The sequence below is a fragment of the Barbus barbus genome (assembly GCF_936440315.1).
Source record: "Barbus barbus genome assembly, chromosome: 10".
NCBI lineage: Eukaryota > Metazoa > Chordata > Actinopteri > Cypriniformes > Cyprinidae > Barbus > Barbus barbus.
This window is the reverse complement of record NC_136738.1, coordinates 8,762,774-8,782,843: the sequence shown is the minus strand read 5'-3', so window position 1 is coordinate 8,782,843 and position 20,070 is coordinate 8,762,774. Positions and strand designations below refer to the sequence as shown.

The following is a 20,070-nucleotide window of genomic DNA, read 5'->3' as shown; positions in this document are numbered from 1 at the left end:
TTACATCTCCATATCAATTAATGCCACTTATGCAAAAAATATTTAGGTATGTTCTCATTGGCAAACAAGCTAATCACTTATTGATATGTTTATGGAGGGAGTGATGTTGATGAATATGATGGGTTTTGTGTGAGCAGGTGTGAGATTGAGGCGACTCTAGAGCGTCTGAAGCGGCTGGAGAGAGATCTGAGCTCCAAAGAACAAGAGCTGAAAGAAAGAGAGAGACGGTTAAAGATGTGGGAGAGAAAGCTCATCGATCAGTCCAACACACCGGTGAGTCTCTGTCTGTCTCTTACTGCAGGTCACGGAGGACTTGACTCATCGCTCTAACATAAAGTAATTGTTTACTCGAGAGTCAATCTGAATCACTTCTGTCATGCTTTACTCGCATGTTTTCCCAGACCTTTTATTTCTTTAATAGACCATAAAAGGAGATGTTTTGAAGAATAGTCACACTCTTGTATATATCTTATAAAATAGTCATGCTCTTTTCCATACTATGAAAGCAGCTGACAAGGGACTGTAAATCTCCAAAAAGAACAAAAAAACCTGAAAAAACCCATATACTTGTGAAAAAGAAGTACACTTTAGCATTTATTTAAACGAGTGCTTATTACTGAAATAATACGATTTAAAAGAAAATACGGTTACACTTTATTTTAAGGTGTCCTTGTTACAGTGTAATTATACATTTAAGTAATGAGTAATATTAATTAAGTACATGTAACATATGTAACAAGGACACAGTAAAAAAAAGTGTTACCGAAAAGTACTTAAGTGCAAACTGAATGTTTAATTGCATGTTAATTGCGAGAAAATGAAAAAAATATGGTGACACTTTATTTTAAGGTGTCCTTGTAGCACGTTACTTGTACTTACTATTATAATAACATTAAATTATGCATAATTACATGCAATAACCCTAAACCAAACCCTCATCCTAACCCTAACCATATAGTAAGCACATGTAGTTAATTAATATTACTCAGTACCTAAATGTGTAATTACACTGAAACAAAAACACCTTAAAATAAAGACTAACCAAAATTATTATTTTTAAACTTGATAAAAAATAGCTTAACAAATCGCTGAATTTCATAATTAGTTCTATTGTCTTTAAAATATGGTTAACGTACTGCTGAACGCACTGACAAGCATTTATGGTAAACTAAAATATACTTAAATGTCATTTCTATTGAAACTTGTATGTCATGTATTTAAATATATTTGTCCACAGACTGAGCCCTGCATTTCGGGCCGGACCCGACGGACCCCGACTTTTTTACGCCTCTAGGGCCGGGCTTCGGGCCAATTTCCACGTCATAGTTCAGAGGCGGGCCGGGCATCGGGCCTGTTTTGAGTTTCTCCTTATTTTATATTGTAGACATCTATTGATTAGTGATAAAAAAAAAATTGGCACGCTGGTGGAAACAACACAAGACCGTGCCGTGACTGAGAGCAGCTCGATGGTGTTTAGAGTCCCGCAGCAGCAGCGAGTGCAAGTGACTTCAGAGCAGCTGACTAGTTCTGCGTTCAAATGCACGCAGTAGGCTAAAGCTTGCTGCAAAACCCCAGCAAACATAACCATGAATGTGTCTGCGGGAAATAGTAAGGAGATATTTGAATTATTTACTAATAAACTACTGTTTTCTGAGTCTGTGTCGCAAGGATGAAGTTGCTGATCCTGACTCACCGTCTCCTCATTAGACGTGCCTTTAGAGAGAAATGCTTCTTTATTGATTATGATTAAGATTATAATAAAAGAGTTTTTGTTTTCGATTTTTTCATTTCGTTAAGTAATAGTTTAAAGCTTTCTATAGATATATTTATCATGTCTGTGAGGCATGTATTCGCTCAGCTTTCCTGTTCAAGACGGCAGAAAGCGCATCATGTTTGTTTTCTTTGTTTTATAAAAGAACTACCTTTTGTTGGTATTGCGAGTGCACACAAATACAAGTAGACACTTTAGAGGTCCAAATTATGTATTACTCTTACCTTTATCAAAAAAATAAATGATGGCGTAGGCTATTTTAATTTGTTTCCACTGAAAAAAATCCAAAGCATGTCCTGCAGAGCGTGCTTTAGCTTCCACTCTCCGCACAAACTTAGATATATATAGGCTAGCGCACATTATTATTATAGCGCAGGTTTAACGTTTAAACATTGTTATATTTGAACTGTTTTAGTATAGCTATAGATTTTATTTTAGGCAAGTCGTGATGATATGAGAAGTCTAAATTTATCAAACATAGGCTATGATCAGCTCATGCAGCTGACCGCTTGGTCGTTACTTTAAAAAACAAAAACTTATAGAACAAAAATGCTCCAAATGTTTTTCTAAATTAACTTAATAAAAAACACAAAACAAAATATAATCATTTTGCCATTACACACTAAACTGAACTATTTTAATAGCCGAAAGAGTAGTATAAACTCTTTTAGGAGAAGGGGGGAAAAAAAAGAGGGGTTGGGGTCGGACTCGGGCCAGTAATTCTGATAAGCTGTCGGACGTGGGCCGGGCTAGGGCCTGAGCATCTCGGGCCAGGGCCGGGCTAGGGCCTAAATTTGAGGCCCGTGCTGGGCTCTAACACAGACATAAGTAATGATGAAGTTGCGATTCAGTACTTAAAATGCAATTAAGTATTTAAAATATATTTACTTTATTTGTAATAATGAATAACACTACAGTTAAAATTATAATCCCATACTTTGATTTAGCATAATAGTCAACTCATAAAGATAAGTGTACCTCTTTATAGTAAAATATGACAAAAGATTATTAAAACATGATTTAAAATGTACTTTAAAGTAAAACTGGTCCCACTTTACTTTAGGTGGCCTTAACTACTATGTACTTACATCAAACAATAAGTACAATGTACTTATTGTGTTCATATTGTATTGCAAAACACTTTTGCTGTTATTGAGGTGGGATACGGGTAAGGTTAGGGACATGTTTGGTGGTGTGGGTAGGATTAAGGGTGGGTTAAGGTGTAAGGGATGGGTCAACAGTGCAATTATAAATGTAATTACAGAAATTAATTACAGATGTAATTACATATATGTATGTTTTTAAATAGAAGTACAATGTAAGAACATGTATGTACACAATAAGTGCATTGTATCAAATGGTTAATTTAAATGTAAGTACATTAAGGCCACCTAGTATAAAGTGGGTCCGTAAAACTTAATTTGACATTATTACAAAGTGAATTTAAAAGTGTACTTAAGTGTGTTAAGAAACATAGCGAACTCACTTTAAGTACACTTAAGTCTCTGTTTTATTTCATTTTGATTGCAAGTACAGTTTTTTTCTAAATAGACTTTTAAGTTTACACTAATGTTAATTACACTAATTCAAAACAATTAAGCACGCTTCTTTTTCACAAGAAAAAAGATGTACATACAAATTGTGTTTTTATTATTGAGTAAATCATGACATTTTGAGAGAACTGTTCCTTTAAGAAGTCTAACCTTAATAAACATTAAAACAAGCCACTCACGTATGTAACCTGCAGCTTAGCTGAGCATCATGGGATGCAGTGTTTCACTGCACAACTAAACCAGACTTCAGCCACAGCAGATCCTTTATATCTATGCATTTGGCAGATGCTTTTATACCAAGTGACTTATATTGCATTGAAGGTATACATTTTGAAAGATTATCCATTCCAGAAGCTTGACATGCAATTGCTGTGCTTTACTGTTTGAGCTACAGGAACGCTGTACATATAAACACACATGCCAGCAGAAACATTATTAGCTTTGGTTTATTTTTGAGTATTTAGAGCACAATCTTTTGATTGGCTGTATGCTTTACACTCATCACTGCCTTCTGAATCACGTTCAAATCTTGTTTATGTTACTGATTTCCTTCGCTTTATTTTTTTCTTTTTCTGTGTTTGTCCTTTTTACTTTTTTTTCATTTTCATATTCTCTGTCTGTTTCCATCTGTCCTCGTCCTCTCTTATTTCTTAGTTCTTATTTCCTCTGGCGGCAGCGTTAAGCTCAGAGTTGTTTTTTGACTCGAGTGTGGAGGAGGACTTGAGTTCAGATGGAGAGCTGCAGGCCATCATGAGGGAGTTTGATCAGATGTTTCCTCTGGAGTTTCCATCAGCTCCCCTGGACCTACAGGCCAATCTCAACTCCTCCAAGACCTGCTCGCTTAGACAGGGACGCAAAATCACCATGCCTTTGAGCTTAGCTGCGTTTGACTCATCTGATGACAGTGATTAGGACCCCAAGATTCTGTATTGGGGTGTCTGTTAATTAGGGAGACACTTACAGTGTGGAGACATATTCCTGTCGGTTTGACTGGATGAGCTGTACATTTTCCATTTTCTTGTTCTATTTTCAGACAGGAAAATAAAGTAACACTTGGTATTTTAATGTGATGTAATATAACAATATCTGTGGCAAGAGTTCTTCTTACTCCGCTGCATCTTTTCCCTCTGATTATTTTCATTTTTTCCTCTGTATTCCTCTGTAGCGATATGAAAAAAGACAATATATACTGCATATTTGTGGTCTGATCTCTTGATTTATAGTGGTGGCCAAAATTGTTAGAACACCTGACAGATCTAAAAAAAAGATATATATTTTTTGCCTCCAAAACATGATTTCATTTCATAGTGTTCATGAAACATGCAGATGGTTGCTCTGAGCACAACAAATATTATATGAAGTGAGTCGCACTGTTTTTATCTACTTTTAACTTTAATATTTGGTATATCCACCTTTCACAGCAATTACAGCAGCACATCTCTCTGGAATAGTGTCAGTATATTTCCTGAGAACTTCAACACTATTGTTATCCCATACCTTCTGAAACTCAAGCCAAAGGCTTTCCTTTGAATGTACTGTCCAGTTTATTTTCTAACTCGCCCCAAATTTGCTTGATGGGGTTGAGGTGCGGACTTTGATGGGGCTAGTCCATCATTTTCAATGTTCCAGCAGATTCCTTCCGTCGCAGGTAGTTCCAGCAATAGGTAGTTTTATGGATATTTTAATATCAACCAATTCAACAAAAACAACTGAAACCTCTTAAATATGACAAGTGTTCTAACAATTTTGGCCACCACTGTAGTTTTCCATATAAACTGTGAATAATGAACTGGAATGCACTAAGAATCTCTTATTTTTCTCTCCAAATCCTCACTTTTCTTTCCAGGATTGTTGTGACATGGTAGCCCTAGTAAAAAAAAGTAATATATTTAAAATACTCATATTTAATACTAAGTATCGTTAAAATCTATTAACATATTTACTGATATATCGCTCGAGACTTACTGATATAAAAATTATAATTCAACTTTATTTGGACTACTTCATGTGCACAATGCACATTTCTTAATATTAAGCCTAAAATGTGTTTTAATTTCACTGTTGATGAGGATTGTATGATCTTTGAATAATATCAGTCTGTAAATGCAAGATATTGAAAGTGTAAGTTTACTTGCAATAGTTCCACTTTAGCACAATTAAATATACTTAAGTGTAAAAATATACACTAACATTTAACATTTTGGACACATTTGCAATTTCTTTTGCTATAAGTGAATTCATCAAAACACAAACTGATGTAACAAATTAAATAAAAAAATGCTTATAAACAATATTCAGATCAATTGCTCACTCTCTTCTATTCGGTATCCATTTCAACAAATTTATTCCATCATATAAAAGAACATTTTAGGTTTTGTAAAGAAAGGCATAGTTTACTTTTGTCTACAAAACTAATTTGACCATTTAAGCAAACACTGGTAGTGAAAACTCGTGGTCTTATCAAAATGAATTGGTTTTACTTAAGCTTGTTTTTAGGTAACTGCACTCTTTTAGATTGAGTGTTTTTGTGCTTTTTAAATCCTTTCTGTTCTATTGGGAACAGTATTTGTTTGCTGGATGAAATATGCTGTATTTTAGAATAGTTTTAAGTGTAAGTAAGTGGTCTGTCATGTGCTGTGGAGGTTAGAGCAGTCACTTTCCCTGATTTCCTATAAAGGCTGTATTAGGTGAGGCTGCTTGACGCCCACCGGGTCCTTATGGATGTTATTTATGGCAAATTAAGTGGATGTATAGCCACATGCTGAGGAGAGCGAGAGAGAACAGCATGTCAACGTGGCGAGGACAGCGCACACTTACGAACAACTGACATTTCACTGACATTAAGATTGGCCAATTTGAGCAGTGTGAAGACTGTGAGGAACTCGCACACTATCAAGAAAGAGAGCGAGAGAGAGAATGAAAAACATGAGCAAGAAAGAGTATTTCAATATTTCTTCCAGCAGAACTGAAATGCATTACATCTGTTCATCTAATCAGACTTTCCTCTTCACTGTTCACTCGATCTATCACTGAATCCAGTTAAAGATTGGTACCCCTTGTGAAAAAGAAGAGTTATTAAAGTATTTTAAAAAACTGTGCTTAGTACAATACTAATAATGAAATAAAAGGCCACTTAAGCGTATTTAATGAGAGTGCACCTTCATGACATTTTTAATAAGTGCACTTATTTTGATGTTGACATGTAAAGCGCTTAACTGTAGCATGTTGTTTGATATTACATTTAATGTATTTTAAATATACTAAAACACAGCTTCGTCATTACAATGTATAACTGCAAATATATTTAAATACATGACATACAAGTTTCAAGAGAAATTACTGTATAAAACTATATTTAGTTTATCATAAATGCTTGCCAGTACATTCAGCACTACTTTAACCATATTTCAATGACAACAGAATTATGAAATTACATGTAAAGATGTACTTAAGTCCTACTTAAGTGGGTCAAAATCACTCAGAAGTTCAACTAACTATATTTTATATCAATTTAAATATTAATACATATTAATTTCATTGAAATTATCAATGTCCAAAAACATTACATTCAGTTTGCACGTAAGTATATTCTTGTGAAGTATATTATTTAATAAGTACTCTTTGTAAAAGTTTGTTAATGTGTGGCCTTTTTTTCACAAGGGATGGTAAAAACAAGTTGTACAATGATGGAAATGTTGAGCAGGTGAAAGCTTTAAACTAGTTTGACTCTTTGTCATCTAAATAATGATACATGAGGGTTCTTATAATTATTCATACTGACTGAATTTGTTTTTGTGCCTGTTTGTATTGGTTCTTATTAAAATGTATTTATAAGCCACATTTCAGTCGTTGTATCCGCCATCTTAATTTTGTTTTGTTTAGTTTTTTTCACTGAGCTCATCATAGTGCATTTTTGTATGACCTGGTCATATTGACATCCCTAATCCAAATAAAAAATCCTTTTGATATTTGGTAAAACTTTAGCATTAGTTCTGACACCATTAACAATATTGATATTATTCCCTTCACTCTTCATTGTTCATTGGTGTGTCAGATATGCTGTTTTTATTTTTATCTCTGCAAAAATACCTTTAAGAAATCTCTCTCATATCAATGATGTAAGTGAGACTAATATCTTTCTGTACTGATGTCTAAAGATGCAGAGGTCTTGTGCTGAAATCACTGAAAGAACTGTGACTGGTTTTAACGTGTGATACAATGATTAATATTGACTGAGATATATTGTGCAACTGTCTGTCTGTCCATCTGATGGATTATGCTCTTATAATTTTGAGAATAATTTAGAGAAATTGACATTTTATGGAATAATTCATTACTTTAAACACATAGGATGCGATTTCACATTCGTTTAATAATAGTTTATGTAATTCAAAAACAAAGTATTTGCTAATAATGTTGGAAACACAGGCTGAGAACATGTCAAAAATACTATCCTCACGGCATCTAACAACAGTTGTTGTTAACATCATTTTGGTAACACTTTACTTCAATCCTTTATGTATAATGCAATATAAAGATATTGTACATTGTAATGCATTTTATCTATTTATAAGTACTTGTAACCAAAGTTAAAATGCATATAATTATAATATTTTAAGGTTTGATTGTCACGTGTTTTAAAGCATTATGCTTTATAATGGTGTAACAGTGAATAGATAAGTATTATATTGCATTATAACCGTGTTACAGTTATTCATGAGATCACACAATGCATTACAATTGAGCATCATATTCTGTATTATGACAGAATCAAAAATTGATGAATTGAGTGTGGGTTTTCAATCGTTCTTGTTGATAATACTGATAAATCTGCACTTATCTGTACTAATATTAACACTGGCTGAATGTTTTGGTGATGACAGTAGGCTGTGTGCACATGTGAGTCTTTCTGTTCTTCTGTCTGTGTTTGACAGCTTCTCCCAAACCTGGCCATCCACTCCTGGACAGAAGAACATGTGGTGGGTAGAATATTTCTCAACAGAGATGATCTGATCAGAGTTCACTTTTAGAGTTTTGTTCTTTTGTAACATAGTTTGTCTTTACAGCATTTCTGGATGGAGCAGATTTTTCAGGGTGAGATTCTTTATCATATTTATATTTATACAAAATTGAAATTTGGGGCCAGTGAGATTCTTTTTTTAAAGACATTAATACTTTTATTCCACAAGGGCACATTAAATTGATCATAAGTGACAGTAAAGACTTTCACAGTGTTACAAAAGATTTCTATTCAAAATAAATGCTGTTTTTTAACTTTTTACATATCAAAGAATCCTGGCGAAACCTGTTTTCAATGTAATTAGAAGAAATGTTTCTTGAGAAGCAAATTAACATATCAGAATGATTTCTGAAGGATCATGCAGTAACGACTGGAGTAATGATTCTGAAAATTTAGCTTTGTATCACAGGAATACATTATATTTTTAAATATAAAATTATTTTAAATAGTAATAATATTTCACAATATTACTGTTTTACTGTATTTTTGATAAATGCAGCCTTGGTGAGCATGAGACTCGTTTCAAAACATAAAAAAAAATCTTTCTGGCACTAAACATTCAAACAGTAGTTTATATTCAAATACAAATCCAGAATGATTTCTTTGATGGTTAGCTTTTTCGGTAAAGGGTTAGAGGATAGAAAATATCATTAGGTCAGTATAAAAACAATAAAAATTGATGCAGTTAACTGAAAGAGTCCCTGCTATGACAGAAACATAAGCATGTGTGTGTGTGTGTGCTGTGTAGGTGATGGAGAGCTGCAGCAGTATGCCGAAATCTTCAAGCAGAATCACATCACAGGACAGAGACTGCTGCTGCTGTCCGAGACGGACATGAGAGATCTGGGTGTGATGTCTAAAGGACACATCATACATCTCAAGGTACCAGGCTGCTTCCTCCAGGACACATCGTGCTAACACTGGTGCTAGTGCACTAAACAGCTTATTGGCACACATTTAAATGCACTGGCACACTGAAGAATGATATTTTAAATGGTTGTGTTATTAGTTTTAAATAATTATGTTACTTTTGTTATTTATTGTGCCATTGATGATTATTTCGAACATTAGTGGTGGCCACCTGACAGGTTTTTTTGTCTCCAAAACATGATTTAATTTCATAATGTTCATGAAACATGCAGATGGTTGCTCTGAGCACAACAAATATCATATGAAGAGAGTCAAACTGTTTTTATCCACTTTTAACTTTAATATTTGGTATGTCCACTTTTTGCAGGAATTACAGCAGCACATCTCTCTGGAATAGTGTCAGTATATTTCCTGAGAACTTCAACACTTTTGTTATCCCATACCTTCTGCAACTCAAGCCAAAGACTTTAGATCTTTTTTAGGCAATAGATCTGTCCAGTTAATTTCCAACTCGCCCCAAATTTGCTTGATGGTGTTGAGGTCCAGGCTTTGAAGGGGCCAGTCCATAATTTTCCATTAATGTTCCAGCAGATTCCTTCCGTCACAGGCAGTTCTGGCAATAGTTAGTTTTATGGATATTGTAATGGCCAATTTGACAAAAACAACTTAAACCTCTTAAATATGCCAAGTGTTCTAATAATTTTGGCCACCACTGTATTGTCACTGAAAACATGAAGTTCTTGAACACTCTGAAGTTCGAGTTAATAGGAAAGAATCTTAGCAGGTTTCTACATGTTTGTAGATTTTCCAAATGCCAGAAATGTGTATTTTGAATGGCACATGCTTCTCAGATTCAAAGTGCATGGTTAAATCCATCAGTGCAACAGCGTTTCAAAATACATTCATAGCTCTCACGAGTAAGATCGTTGAGCCAGCTAATCCACAGGACAGCAAAACCATTAATGACATCTTATTAGCTCATTTACTTCTGCTAGACAGCAATGAGATTGAATGGAGAGAACACAGAGACTTTTGAGGTCTCCAGCATCAGATTGTCCTCCTAAGAAACCCAGACCCAAACATCTGACATATATTTCGTCTAGTTTCTCAACAAAGCTCAAACTGTGCTCAGAAAGGTCAAGATCTCAAAATGAACTCAAATGAAGATGCTACATTCATTTCGGAGCTTGATAATGTATTTAAACAATTGACTGATCTGCTTATTGGAATTTTTTTATTTCCACCAAGGAATTCTAGAAATATCCATGACAGCGTTTGTATTTAAATTAAACTCCATTATGTCATATTGCTAAGCTTTGAAAGAGCAACATCTGAGAAATTATTTTTCCTCCACTGGCATACGCTGGAAACTGACATCGTATGTCTGATCGTGTAAGGCATTCGTCTGCGTGCTCCGCAGAGAGCCTGATTTGTTGAATGAATTACTCTAGATGTATATGACATATGCCAGAGCACGAATTATATGTTCATAAGTGATACACAATGGTATTAATTGTTGTTTTGCAGCTTAAAGTCCATTAACAGGTAATAATTACGTTACATTCACACACAGCTGGTCATTGGCTGATTGCCAGTGCGCTGCATAAATCCCTCATGATGTTTTAAACATTGTCAAATCTTTCTTTTTCAGACCGAAATTGAGAAACTTACCCACGACTACCTGAACCTGTTCCACTTTCCGCCGTTGATCAAGGCATGTGGTCTTTGTGGTTTCATCGCTTTCTAGATCTTCTTTTACATCAGAATTGACATGAATTTGCATTTAAATAATCTGTACGCTGCTTTAGCTGAATTCTACCTCATCTGTCAAGGTCGCAGCTAATGTATTTACCTGTACATCCTCTCTTAGGATGGTTTGGCCACGGAGGAAGCAGAGGAGGACTGGAGGAAGACTGTAAATCTGGAGTTGGTGTTTGGATATCACTGGAAAGCAGGCACAGGACAAACGGTAAATCACACTACTGCATATCATGTGTATCATAGTTTCTGATTAATATATGAAACAAAACTGAATCAATGCGATCTTTGGTTTTGGCGTCATTTTATTCTGTTGCTCACAAGATGCTGGGATGCTGTTATGCTGTTACTGTTTTGAGTGGTTGCCAGGGTTTCGTGGGTGGTTACCAATGACGTAATGCTTAGTTTTGGTCATATCTATTCATTTATTCAAAAATACATCTTGCTGTTTAATTATTAAGAAAACCTTATTAAATGCTAAGGCATAAAAAACAATATAGAAAATAAATAATGCTTTATATTTTAATTCAATTTATTTTATAACTTATACTTAAAAAACTACAAAATTTCAATGCGGTCAAACTAACATGCAGAGGTATGCAGGGGAATAATATCATAGAGAGGACCCTCATGTAGACCCTCATGACTGTATGTCAAGGTCAGTAAGTCTAATGTCATGTGGTGCGACTCCCCAAAAACTTTGAATTAAAAAATAATTTGATATTTGATATAAAATAAATGAATAACTTGAAAAATACATTTAAAAACTTTTTGGAAATTAATGACATGTTGTCAGATGTGGACAATCACATTCATTCAAGAAAATTAATGTTTACACCCTATTTTAAATTGAAAATAGCACCAAGATGATTAAATTTCCAAGAAATAAAAGATTTTTCCTTGTCATTGACTCCAATGTCCAATGTCCGATCACTTAAAAAAGTAATTGCATTTTTTGTGGTTCTCTTTAATGTACGTAAACCCTAAGTTTTCTTTGTTATTTGCCATCATAATTTTTTGCATCTCGGTCTGTGTATCATCTGCCATGTTTACAGGGGGCTTTTGTTGGAGATGTGATAACTGAGATGTTTTGTCACAATTGCAGTGCTCCTTGATTTGAAGTTGTCTTCCTCAAGTAAAAGATGCCTGTTATCGGCCTCCTCTGAAGACTGACCACCGTCTCGCTAAACGCATTTTCAGTTCCCAAGCCTCTTGTTTTTGTTCCTCTTTTTCATTCACTTAAAAAGGGCCACGAAAGATAAATAATTTTTCATCCAAGACGATGCGTAGCATCCACCCCCTCTTGCCGGTGAGCCTTTGTTTGGGCCCCTGACACAGGAGAGCGACTGCGTCTTCACTTGCCGTTTGAATTTAATCAAAAATTTAGCCAGAAGTCATTTTCTTTTTAAAAGGCAAATGTTATTTAATCTTTCAGCTGTTCTTTGTCCCATCATAAATAGTCCCCTTTCAACGCGTGCGGCGGGGCTGAAGCGGGGCCGCTAATTGCCTCCTATTTCTCCTGACATGTGGTGGTTTGGTTGGGAGGAAGCTCAGCGGGAAGAAGGAAACAGGAGTCTGAGAAAATGAGAGCTAATTATTTTCCCCTGCCTGGTGTCAGCCTCCGTGTCAGCCTTGTTTTTACAAACTGCAAGGTTTTTTGCACTAAATAAAACAAACCCGATCTGCTCGAGGTTTTTTTTCTGCCGTTTTCGCTCGCTCGCTCTGCATCTCCCTCTCTCTCTCTCTCTCTTTCCTGGCGGTGTCGTGGTACCAGCTGCACTTCTCAAAGCCTAAATGAGACCCTGCGATTGTGCTTTGCCCATCTGACAGCACAGAGTGTTTCTGTTAATGAGGATATCAGGGCTTAGTCGCCAGAAAGGTGCTGAATTATGTATGAGGTGTCATTAGACGCTTACCACGCTGGCCGTCATTACCGCACATTGTTTCTGCCGCTGCTATTAGGCAGGGCTAATGTTTGGCAAACGCTTGGTCAGTGCTCGGCCAACGTGTTACTGGACGCCTTTAAGCCCATCCAAAACAAACAGGCAAACGTTCACGATTGCCTTTTCTCGCTCCCTTGCCTCTCGCGCGAGGAAGAGGGCTCGTTCTCTGTCGAGATGTTGTGTAAGTGTGAACGGCCACGTGCTTTAAGCAGTAAACTTTGACCTCGGCACCGTGATGGCAGATTGGACGGATCATTACCACTCTGCCCAGCATGTGTGGCTCAGCCGTTTCTTGCATGGCCTCTCGGTAAGGGGCCTCATCTCCATTGCTAATGTGAATGAGAATGAATGTTAAGGTCTCCCGCTCTTGTTATGCCTGAGAAACGAACACGGTCGCTTCTCTGCACTCTGATCTCTTAGCTTCAGTGTTCACATCATTCTATCTCAGAAACACGTGTATGTGAATGAACACCGACATTGACCGAGTTGACATTCATTCTCATGTTTGGCTTCCTCCAGGATGTTTTTGCATTTACACTCCACACCTCAATGCCACATGGCTTTACAACAGAGCAAAGTTCAACATTATCTGTAACACTTGAAAAGCTAGTGTTAAATGTGTCAATTTTTAAGCTTTCTTCTGTTGTCCTATTGTACTTATTCAAGGCCCAGACGCACCAATCTAACATAAATGAACTAGAAGCAATGGAAAGTGTATCATATCGCCTGAGTCTTCTCCAAAAATTTGTGCTTGAACACACCACAAATACTACAGCCAGTGGCCAACTAGCATGTAACTCTCCACACCAGCAGGTGGCAGTAGTCTGCATCTGTCAATCAAAATGGGAAACCAGAACTAGCGGTGCGTTCCAAACAGGATATATCGCCCTCCGAAGGGCACTTCGGAGTGAAAACAATCATGGCCGCCATATTGAAGGGTCGTTCAAAACCAAAGTGCTCAAAACTGGCCACTTCAAAGGGCTCTTCGGAAGGACTTCGGGCCCCCATGATCCTTTGCGCTGATTCTTTCCATGATGACAGCGCCTCCAGCACCGGATGTTGATGCAGAAGAAACAGTTGTTTAGTCTACACCCTTCAACCCTTCAAAGCTCTCACTCCGGAGGGTAAACCCTTTGAAGGGATTAGGGCATAGGGACGAACCCTACTGAATGGAAAGCAGGGTAGGACTGCGGATATTCAAGCTATAAACAAAGAAGTGCTTGTTTGCCATTATCACACTAATCTCTCTCACCACAGACAATGGCCCTGTCCCAAATGGAACACTTCATGTGCACTTGCGGTCTTACGGACTTACAATGGCCGCCGTGTGCGCGTGTCCGTTAGGTTTACAAGACCGTAGGGTGTCCCATTCATCATTTTAGCGTTCAGAAGGGTGCTCGCGAGCGCCCCCTTAGCAGAGTTCTACCCGACAGTCATTGCGTCACAAAAGTGCGGACTAAGAGGAAGACTGCGAGGGTTTAGGGTGCGATTTGGGACAGGGCCATTATCTGCATATTTGGAATTACAGTCGAGTCTGAGTGCATCTTGTAGTAGTAGAGCTACAGTAGATTCTGGATAAATAGAGGATCACGGTTCTCCCACGATTCTGAACTAAACTAAATAATGTGACCAAATATGAATTGCTGCAGTCTATTTAAAAGTGTTTAATTAATTTAAATGAATTATTAAACATTTTAAAATATATAAATATTTAGAAATTAGATTGTGCGGGTATTTGAATCGAGATTGCGATCTTTTAACGATTAAGTGTGCAGCTCTTATATACTCCAAATAGAGTATTAGTCCTAAACAACTGAGTGTGAGATGTTTGTTAACGTTTTTATCTTAATTTTATGTTGTTACTTATTTTTATGTTGTTACTTATCTTTCATGTTACACATGACATTACAGGCATGATGCCCATTCAAACTGAGGGGGCACATGCAGCTTGAATGCAGCTTCCAAAAGACAAAAAAAAATAGCCATATAATAATTTTTTATACAGGTCCTTTTCAAAAAATTAGCATATTGTGATAAAGTTAATTATTTTCTGTAATGTACTGATAAACATTAGACTTTCATATATTTTAGATTCATTACAACACAACTGAAGTAGTTCAAGCCTTTTATTGTTTTAATATTGATGATTTTGGCATACAGCTCATGAAAACCCAAAATTCCTATCTCAGAAAATTAGCATATTTCATCCGACCAATAAAAGAAAAGTGTTTTTAATACAAAAAAAAGTCAACCTTCAAACAATTATGTTCAGTTATGCACTCAATACTTGGTCGGGAATCCTTTTGCAGAAATGACTGCTTCAATGCGGCGTGGCATGGAGGCAATCAGCCTGTGGCACTGCTGAGGTGTTATGGAGGCCCAGGATGCTTCGATAGCGGCCTTAAGCTCATCCAGAGTGTTGGGTCTTGCGTCTCTCAACTTTCTCTTCACAATATCCCACAGATTCTCTATGGGGTTCAGGTCAGGAGAGTTGGCAGGCCAATTGAGCACAGTAATACCATGGTCAGTAAACCATTTACCAGTGGTTTTGGCACTGTGAGCAGGTGCCAGGTCGTGCTGAAAAATGAAATCTTCATCTCCATAAAGCTTTTCAGCAGATGGAAGCATGAAGTGCTCCAAAATCTCCTGATAGCTAGCTGCATTGACCCTGCCCTTGATAAAACACAGTGGACCAACACCAGCATCACTGACTGTGGGTACTTGACACTGGACTTCAGGCATTTTGGCATTTCCCTCTCCCCAGTCTTCCTCCAGACTCTGGCACCTTGATTTCCGAATGACATGCAAAATTTGCTTTCATCCGAAAAAAGTACTTTGGACCACTGAGCAACAGTCCAGTGCTGCTTCTCTGTAGCCCAGGTCAGGCGCTTCTGCCACTGTTTCTGGTTCAAAAGTGGCTTGACCTGGGGAATGCGGCACCTGTAGCCCATTTCCTGCACACGCCTGTACACGGTGGCTCTGGATGTTTCTACTCCAGACTCAGTCCACTGCTTCCGCAGGTCCCCCAAGGTCTGGAATCGGTCCTTCTCCACAATCTTCCTCAGGGTCCGGTCACCTCTTCTCGTTGTGCTGCGTTTTCTGCCACACTTTTTCCTTCCCACAGACTTCCCACTGAGGTGCCTTGATACAGCACTCTGGGAACAGCCTATTCGTTCAGAAATTTCTTTCTGTGTCTTACCCTCTTGCTTGAGGGTGTCAATGATGGCCTTCTGGACAGCAGTCAGGTCGGCAGTCTTACCCATGATTGCGGTTTTGAGTAATGAACCAGGCTGGGAGTTTTTAAAAGCCTCAGGAATCTTTTGCAGGTGTTTAGAGTTAATTAGTTGATTCAGATGATTAGGTTAATAGCTCGTTTAGAGAACCTTTTCATGATATGCTAATTTTTTGAGATAGGAATTTTGGGTTTTCATGAGCTGTATGCCAAAATCATCAATATTAAAACAATAAAAGGCTTGAACTACTTCAGTTGTGTTGTAATGAATCTAAAATATATGAAAGTCTAATGTTTATCAGTACATTACAGAAAATAATTAACTTTATCACAATATGCTAATTTTTTGAAAAGGACCTGTATTTGATACAGTCACACTGTTGTGATTAGAACGTTCAATGTGGCACATCACCTGAGCCAGAAACACACATTTTTACAGTGCTGTGCATTATAACACACACAATTATAATATACACGATCACACACAATTCTGTTGAGCTTATAAATGCAGTTGCCAATCAGAGGCGTTCAGATGAGTTATTGCTGAAACGCCGGTGTTTTGTTCAGTACACGCTTGCTAACTGATTTCTGCTCTCTGGCGAATTCTTTCATCAGAAACAACAAAGTGCAGATGTGCGTGCGTGCTTGAACTGGCTAGACTGACAGTGAAAATGTTCTTTGTGTTAACAAAAGAGGGTGATAATGTATAATGTTAACGTTCTTTGCTCTTTTTATGTACAATGATAGTGTTATAATTAGGAACTTACAATGTTTTTATTAAATTCACGTTAAATACAAAGTCAGCCCTATTAAAAATATTTTATGGTTCGACACCCATCTGGTATTAAGTAAAAAGACAGATTTAAAGTGTAGTTAATAGTTTACACTAACATAAGGCTTCTTTGCCCATCGCCCATTATAGGTCAACGAATATGATCTATAAAGGTGCAAAATGCATTTATTTACACATATTTGAAAATCAAGATATTTCCTGAGATAGTTAACACGCTTGGGAATATTTTCAATAAAAAGGAAAAAAATTTATAAAATGTAAGCCTACATCAGTTACACAGCGCTATCTTGGCTGCTGTGTGTCACATGACAAGCCCAACCCCCACCTCCCTTCACTCGTGTCCCCTCAAAAATAATAAGTGCATGATGCCCTGCATGACGTGGATTTGTCTGTATTCAGAGTCTGTGTCAACTTTGAATCCAAGTCCATCCAAATCCAATTTAAACTCTGTCCCCAGCTCTGTTTGCAATGCCCTGATGAGCTGTAAAATTTGAAGATTTTTTTGTGTGTGGTCTATCTTGACGAGAACTCGTTGTTTGCTTGCTTTCGACATTTCATTTTCCTGCTCGTTCTGGTTTGTTAAGCTGAACAGCCAATCAGGTCTCTCTCCGTCTCTCCGTCGCCAATTCAACATGCTCAATGCTCAACATGTGCTAGAAAATTTCATCCTTGTCCAGTGTCCCCGCTATTTCTTTCCAGAGGTTATCACCGATAAAAATATATTTGTACTCATTTAAACTAGAATTTTGCATACATGCACGAAACTCGGTACACACGTGTAACACACCATTACCTACAAAAAAGTCTCTTGGAACAAAATCCAGAACCCAACAGGAATTACGTTATTTTGAATTCCCTGTACAATTTTTGAGCAGTTTTTGCAATTTCCAGGCCTCGTACTTTGATTAACTCCTCCTACAGTTTTAATCGGAACATCTTCAATTTTGCTGCGTGTAATCATAAGGCCTTTGCGATGCTAAATTGCGAAGATCTTGAGTTTTCGTCAAGGGGTGTGTCAACGTTTGATGTTTCGCCATGAAACAGGAAGTTGCTGTAACTCAGGCAAGCAATGTCCGATCTGCCCCAAACTTCACACGTTTGATAGGAGTTCAGTCCTGAACACATTCTCATGCCCATATTCCGTTATAGTAATAGCGCCATCTGCTGGCAACAGGAAGTGACACGTTTAACACTGTTATGGACTCCTAGGAGCATATTAAAAAGTGCCAACAAGTGTTAAATAGGCTGGCAACATGCTACAAACATACTAAAACATGCTAGCAACACTTAGCTAAGTGCTAAAGCATGCTATTAATGCAGTGAAACAGGAAGTTGCTGTAACTCAGGCATGCAGTGTTCAATCTGCCCCAAATTTAACAAGTTTGATGAGAGTCCTGTCCTGAACACATCTACATACCCATATTTGGTTATAGTCATAGCGCCACCTGCTGGCAACAGGAAGTGGCATGTTTAACACTGTAATGGACTCCTAGGTTTATATTAAAAAGTGAGCAAGTGTTAAACAGGCTAGGAACATGTTACAAACTTCCTAAAACATTTTAGTAACAATTGGCTAAGTGCTAAAGCACTAATGCAGTGAAACAGGAAGTTGATGTAACTCAGACATACAGTGTCCAATCTGCCCGAAACATAACATGTTTGATGAGAGTCCTGTCCTGAACACTTCTACATGCCAAGATTCAGTTATAATGATAGCGCCACCTACTGTCAATAGGAAGTGACATGTTTAACACTGTGATGTAGGCTACTATTAGCAAAACAGTAAAATATGACATTGTGTGCTAAACATGTTAGAAACATGCTCAAACATGCTAGCAACACTTACTAAGTGCTAAAGCATGCTATTAACGCCATCAAACAGGCAGTTGTTGTTACTCATGCATTCAATGGCCAATCTGCCTCAAACTTCACACGTTTTATGAGGCCCTTTCATCGCTGCTTGCAGCTTTAATTGTTGTTGTTCTGCCTCCCTTTTCATTTTCAACTGTTAAGACAATGGTACAGGTCAGTGTTGTCATCTTGTGGACTGATCTGTCAGAACTTTTACGATGCAGATGTTGAAATTTCCATCACAAATACTGTACAAATACTAAAAATACTAAAAAAAAAAGGTAAAAATACTAAAAAAGTATACATTGACAACTACCCAGAATTCTTTAGGAGCTGTATAGCAGCATGCTTAACACCTAGTAGAGGCTTTTATTTTTTCAGAAATTCCTGAAAAATTCCTATAGACTTACACTGAAAGATGGAGTTTCAAGATCAGAATATCTTAGAGACAAATTGAGAGTAGCCAAAACACTCTAGAAACAAATAGCAATGCACTAAAAAAACACTCAGAATATCTTAGCAGCACCCTGGCAACCACTCACAAGTTTTGTATGGGAAAGAAGTGTTACTTCAGAAAATTTGAAAATTGAGATATTACTTTTCTAAGCAATTAGATTAAAATTTTTTGACCTGGAAATGTGAAAATCTATTTAGATTAAAGTGTACAGGGTGGTTTCACCCAGGTTTGTGCTTTTGCAAAAAGAGCCATTAAAGCTCAAGTGTGATTTGAATACACATTATCGTCCTCTAGGTTGTGCTGTTGGGTTATATCGCCCTCAAACAGCTAAAATCATACAGGTCTACATTTCTGTTTGTTGAAAACATGCATCATGTTTATGGCCACATTTACCTACTCAAGATGCTACAGTTTAACCTCATTCTACTGACTGTTGTCTCATCTGTATTTCTGTGTTTCTGATCTCTGCAGGACTGCAAATGGAAAATGTACATGGAGCTTGATGGGGATGAGATGGCAATCGCATATATCAAAGACGTGACCTTTAATGCCAACAGACCAGATGTAGATGTATTAAAGATGACCAAGGTGAGAAATGTCATATAACACTGTAAATTACGTCTCCATTATGTTTGTACTGTGTTCTGAGGAATGCAGGAGACTGAGGTCGTATAGCAGAGATGATTGTGTCATAATGCTACCTTATAACCATCAACAAATGTGTTGTGAGTAGAAAGAAGACCTGATGCTTGTTATGATGCTGTCATGCCTTTCAGCCGTAGGTTGATGTGCTTTACTGTTTGTGGTAAAATCTAAATTACT

General features: G+C 37.1%; 1 protein-coding gene across 2 annotated transcripts in view; it reads left to right on the top strand.

The window, feature by feature from the left end:
- The window catches only part of LOC306876200 (mitogen-activated protein kinase kinase kinase 20-like), a 43,014-nt gene that overhangs the window by 18,235 nt on the left and 4,709 nt on the right, over positions 1 to 20,070 (top strand). The window contains exons 11-17 of one of the 2 annotated variants that reach the window (XM_079427199.1): positions 138 to 273; positions 8,259 to 8,303; positions 8,391 to 8,418; positions 9,093 to 9,226; positions 10,866 to 10,928; positions 11,085 to 11,183; positions 19,720 to 19,836. In XM_079427199.1, coding sequence (XP_079283325.1) covers positions 138 to 273; positions 8,259 to 8,303; positions 8,391 to 8,418; positions 9,093 to 9,226; positions 10,866 to 10,928; positions 11,085 to 11,183; positions 19,720 to 19,836 — 622 coding nt within the window. Of the gene's footprint in view, positions 1 to 137; positions 274 to 3,978; positions 5,610 to 8,258; positions 8,304 to 8,390; positions 8,419 to 9,092; positions 9,227 to 10,865; positions 10,929 to 11,084; positions 11,184 to 19,719; positions 19,837 to 20,070 lie in introns of those variants that run through there. The other variant, XM_079427200.1, reaches the window with a different exon arrangement.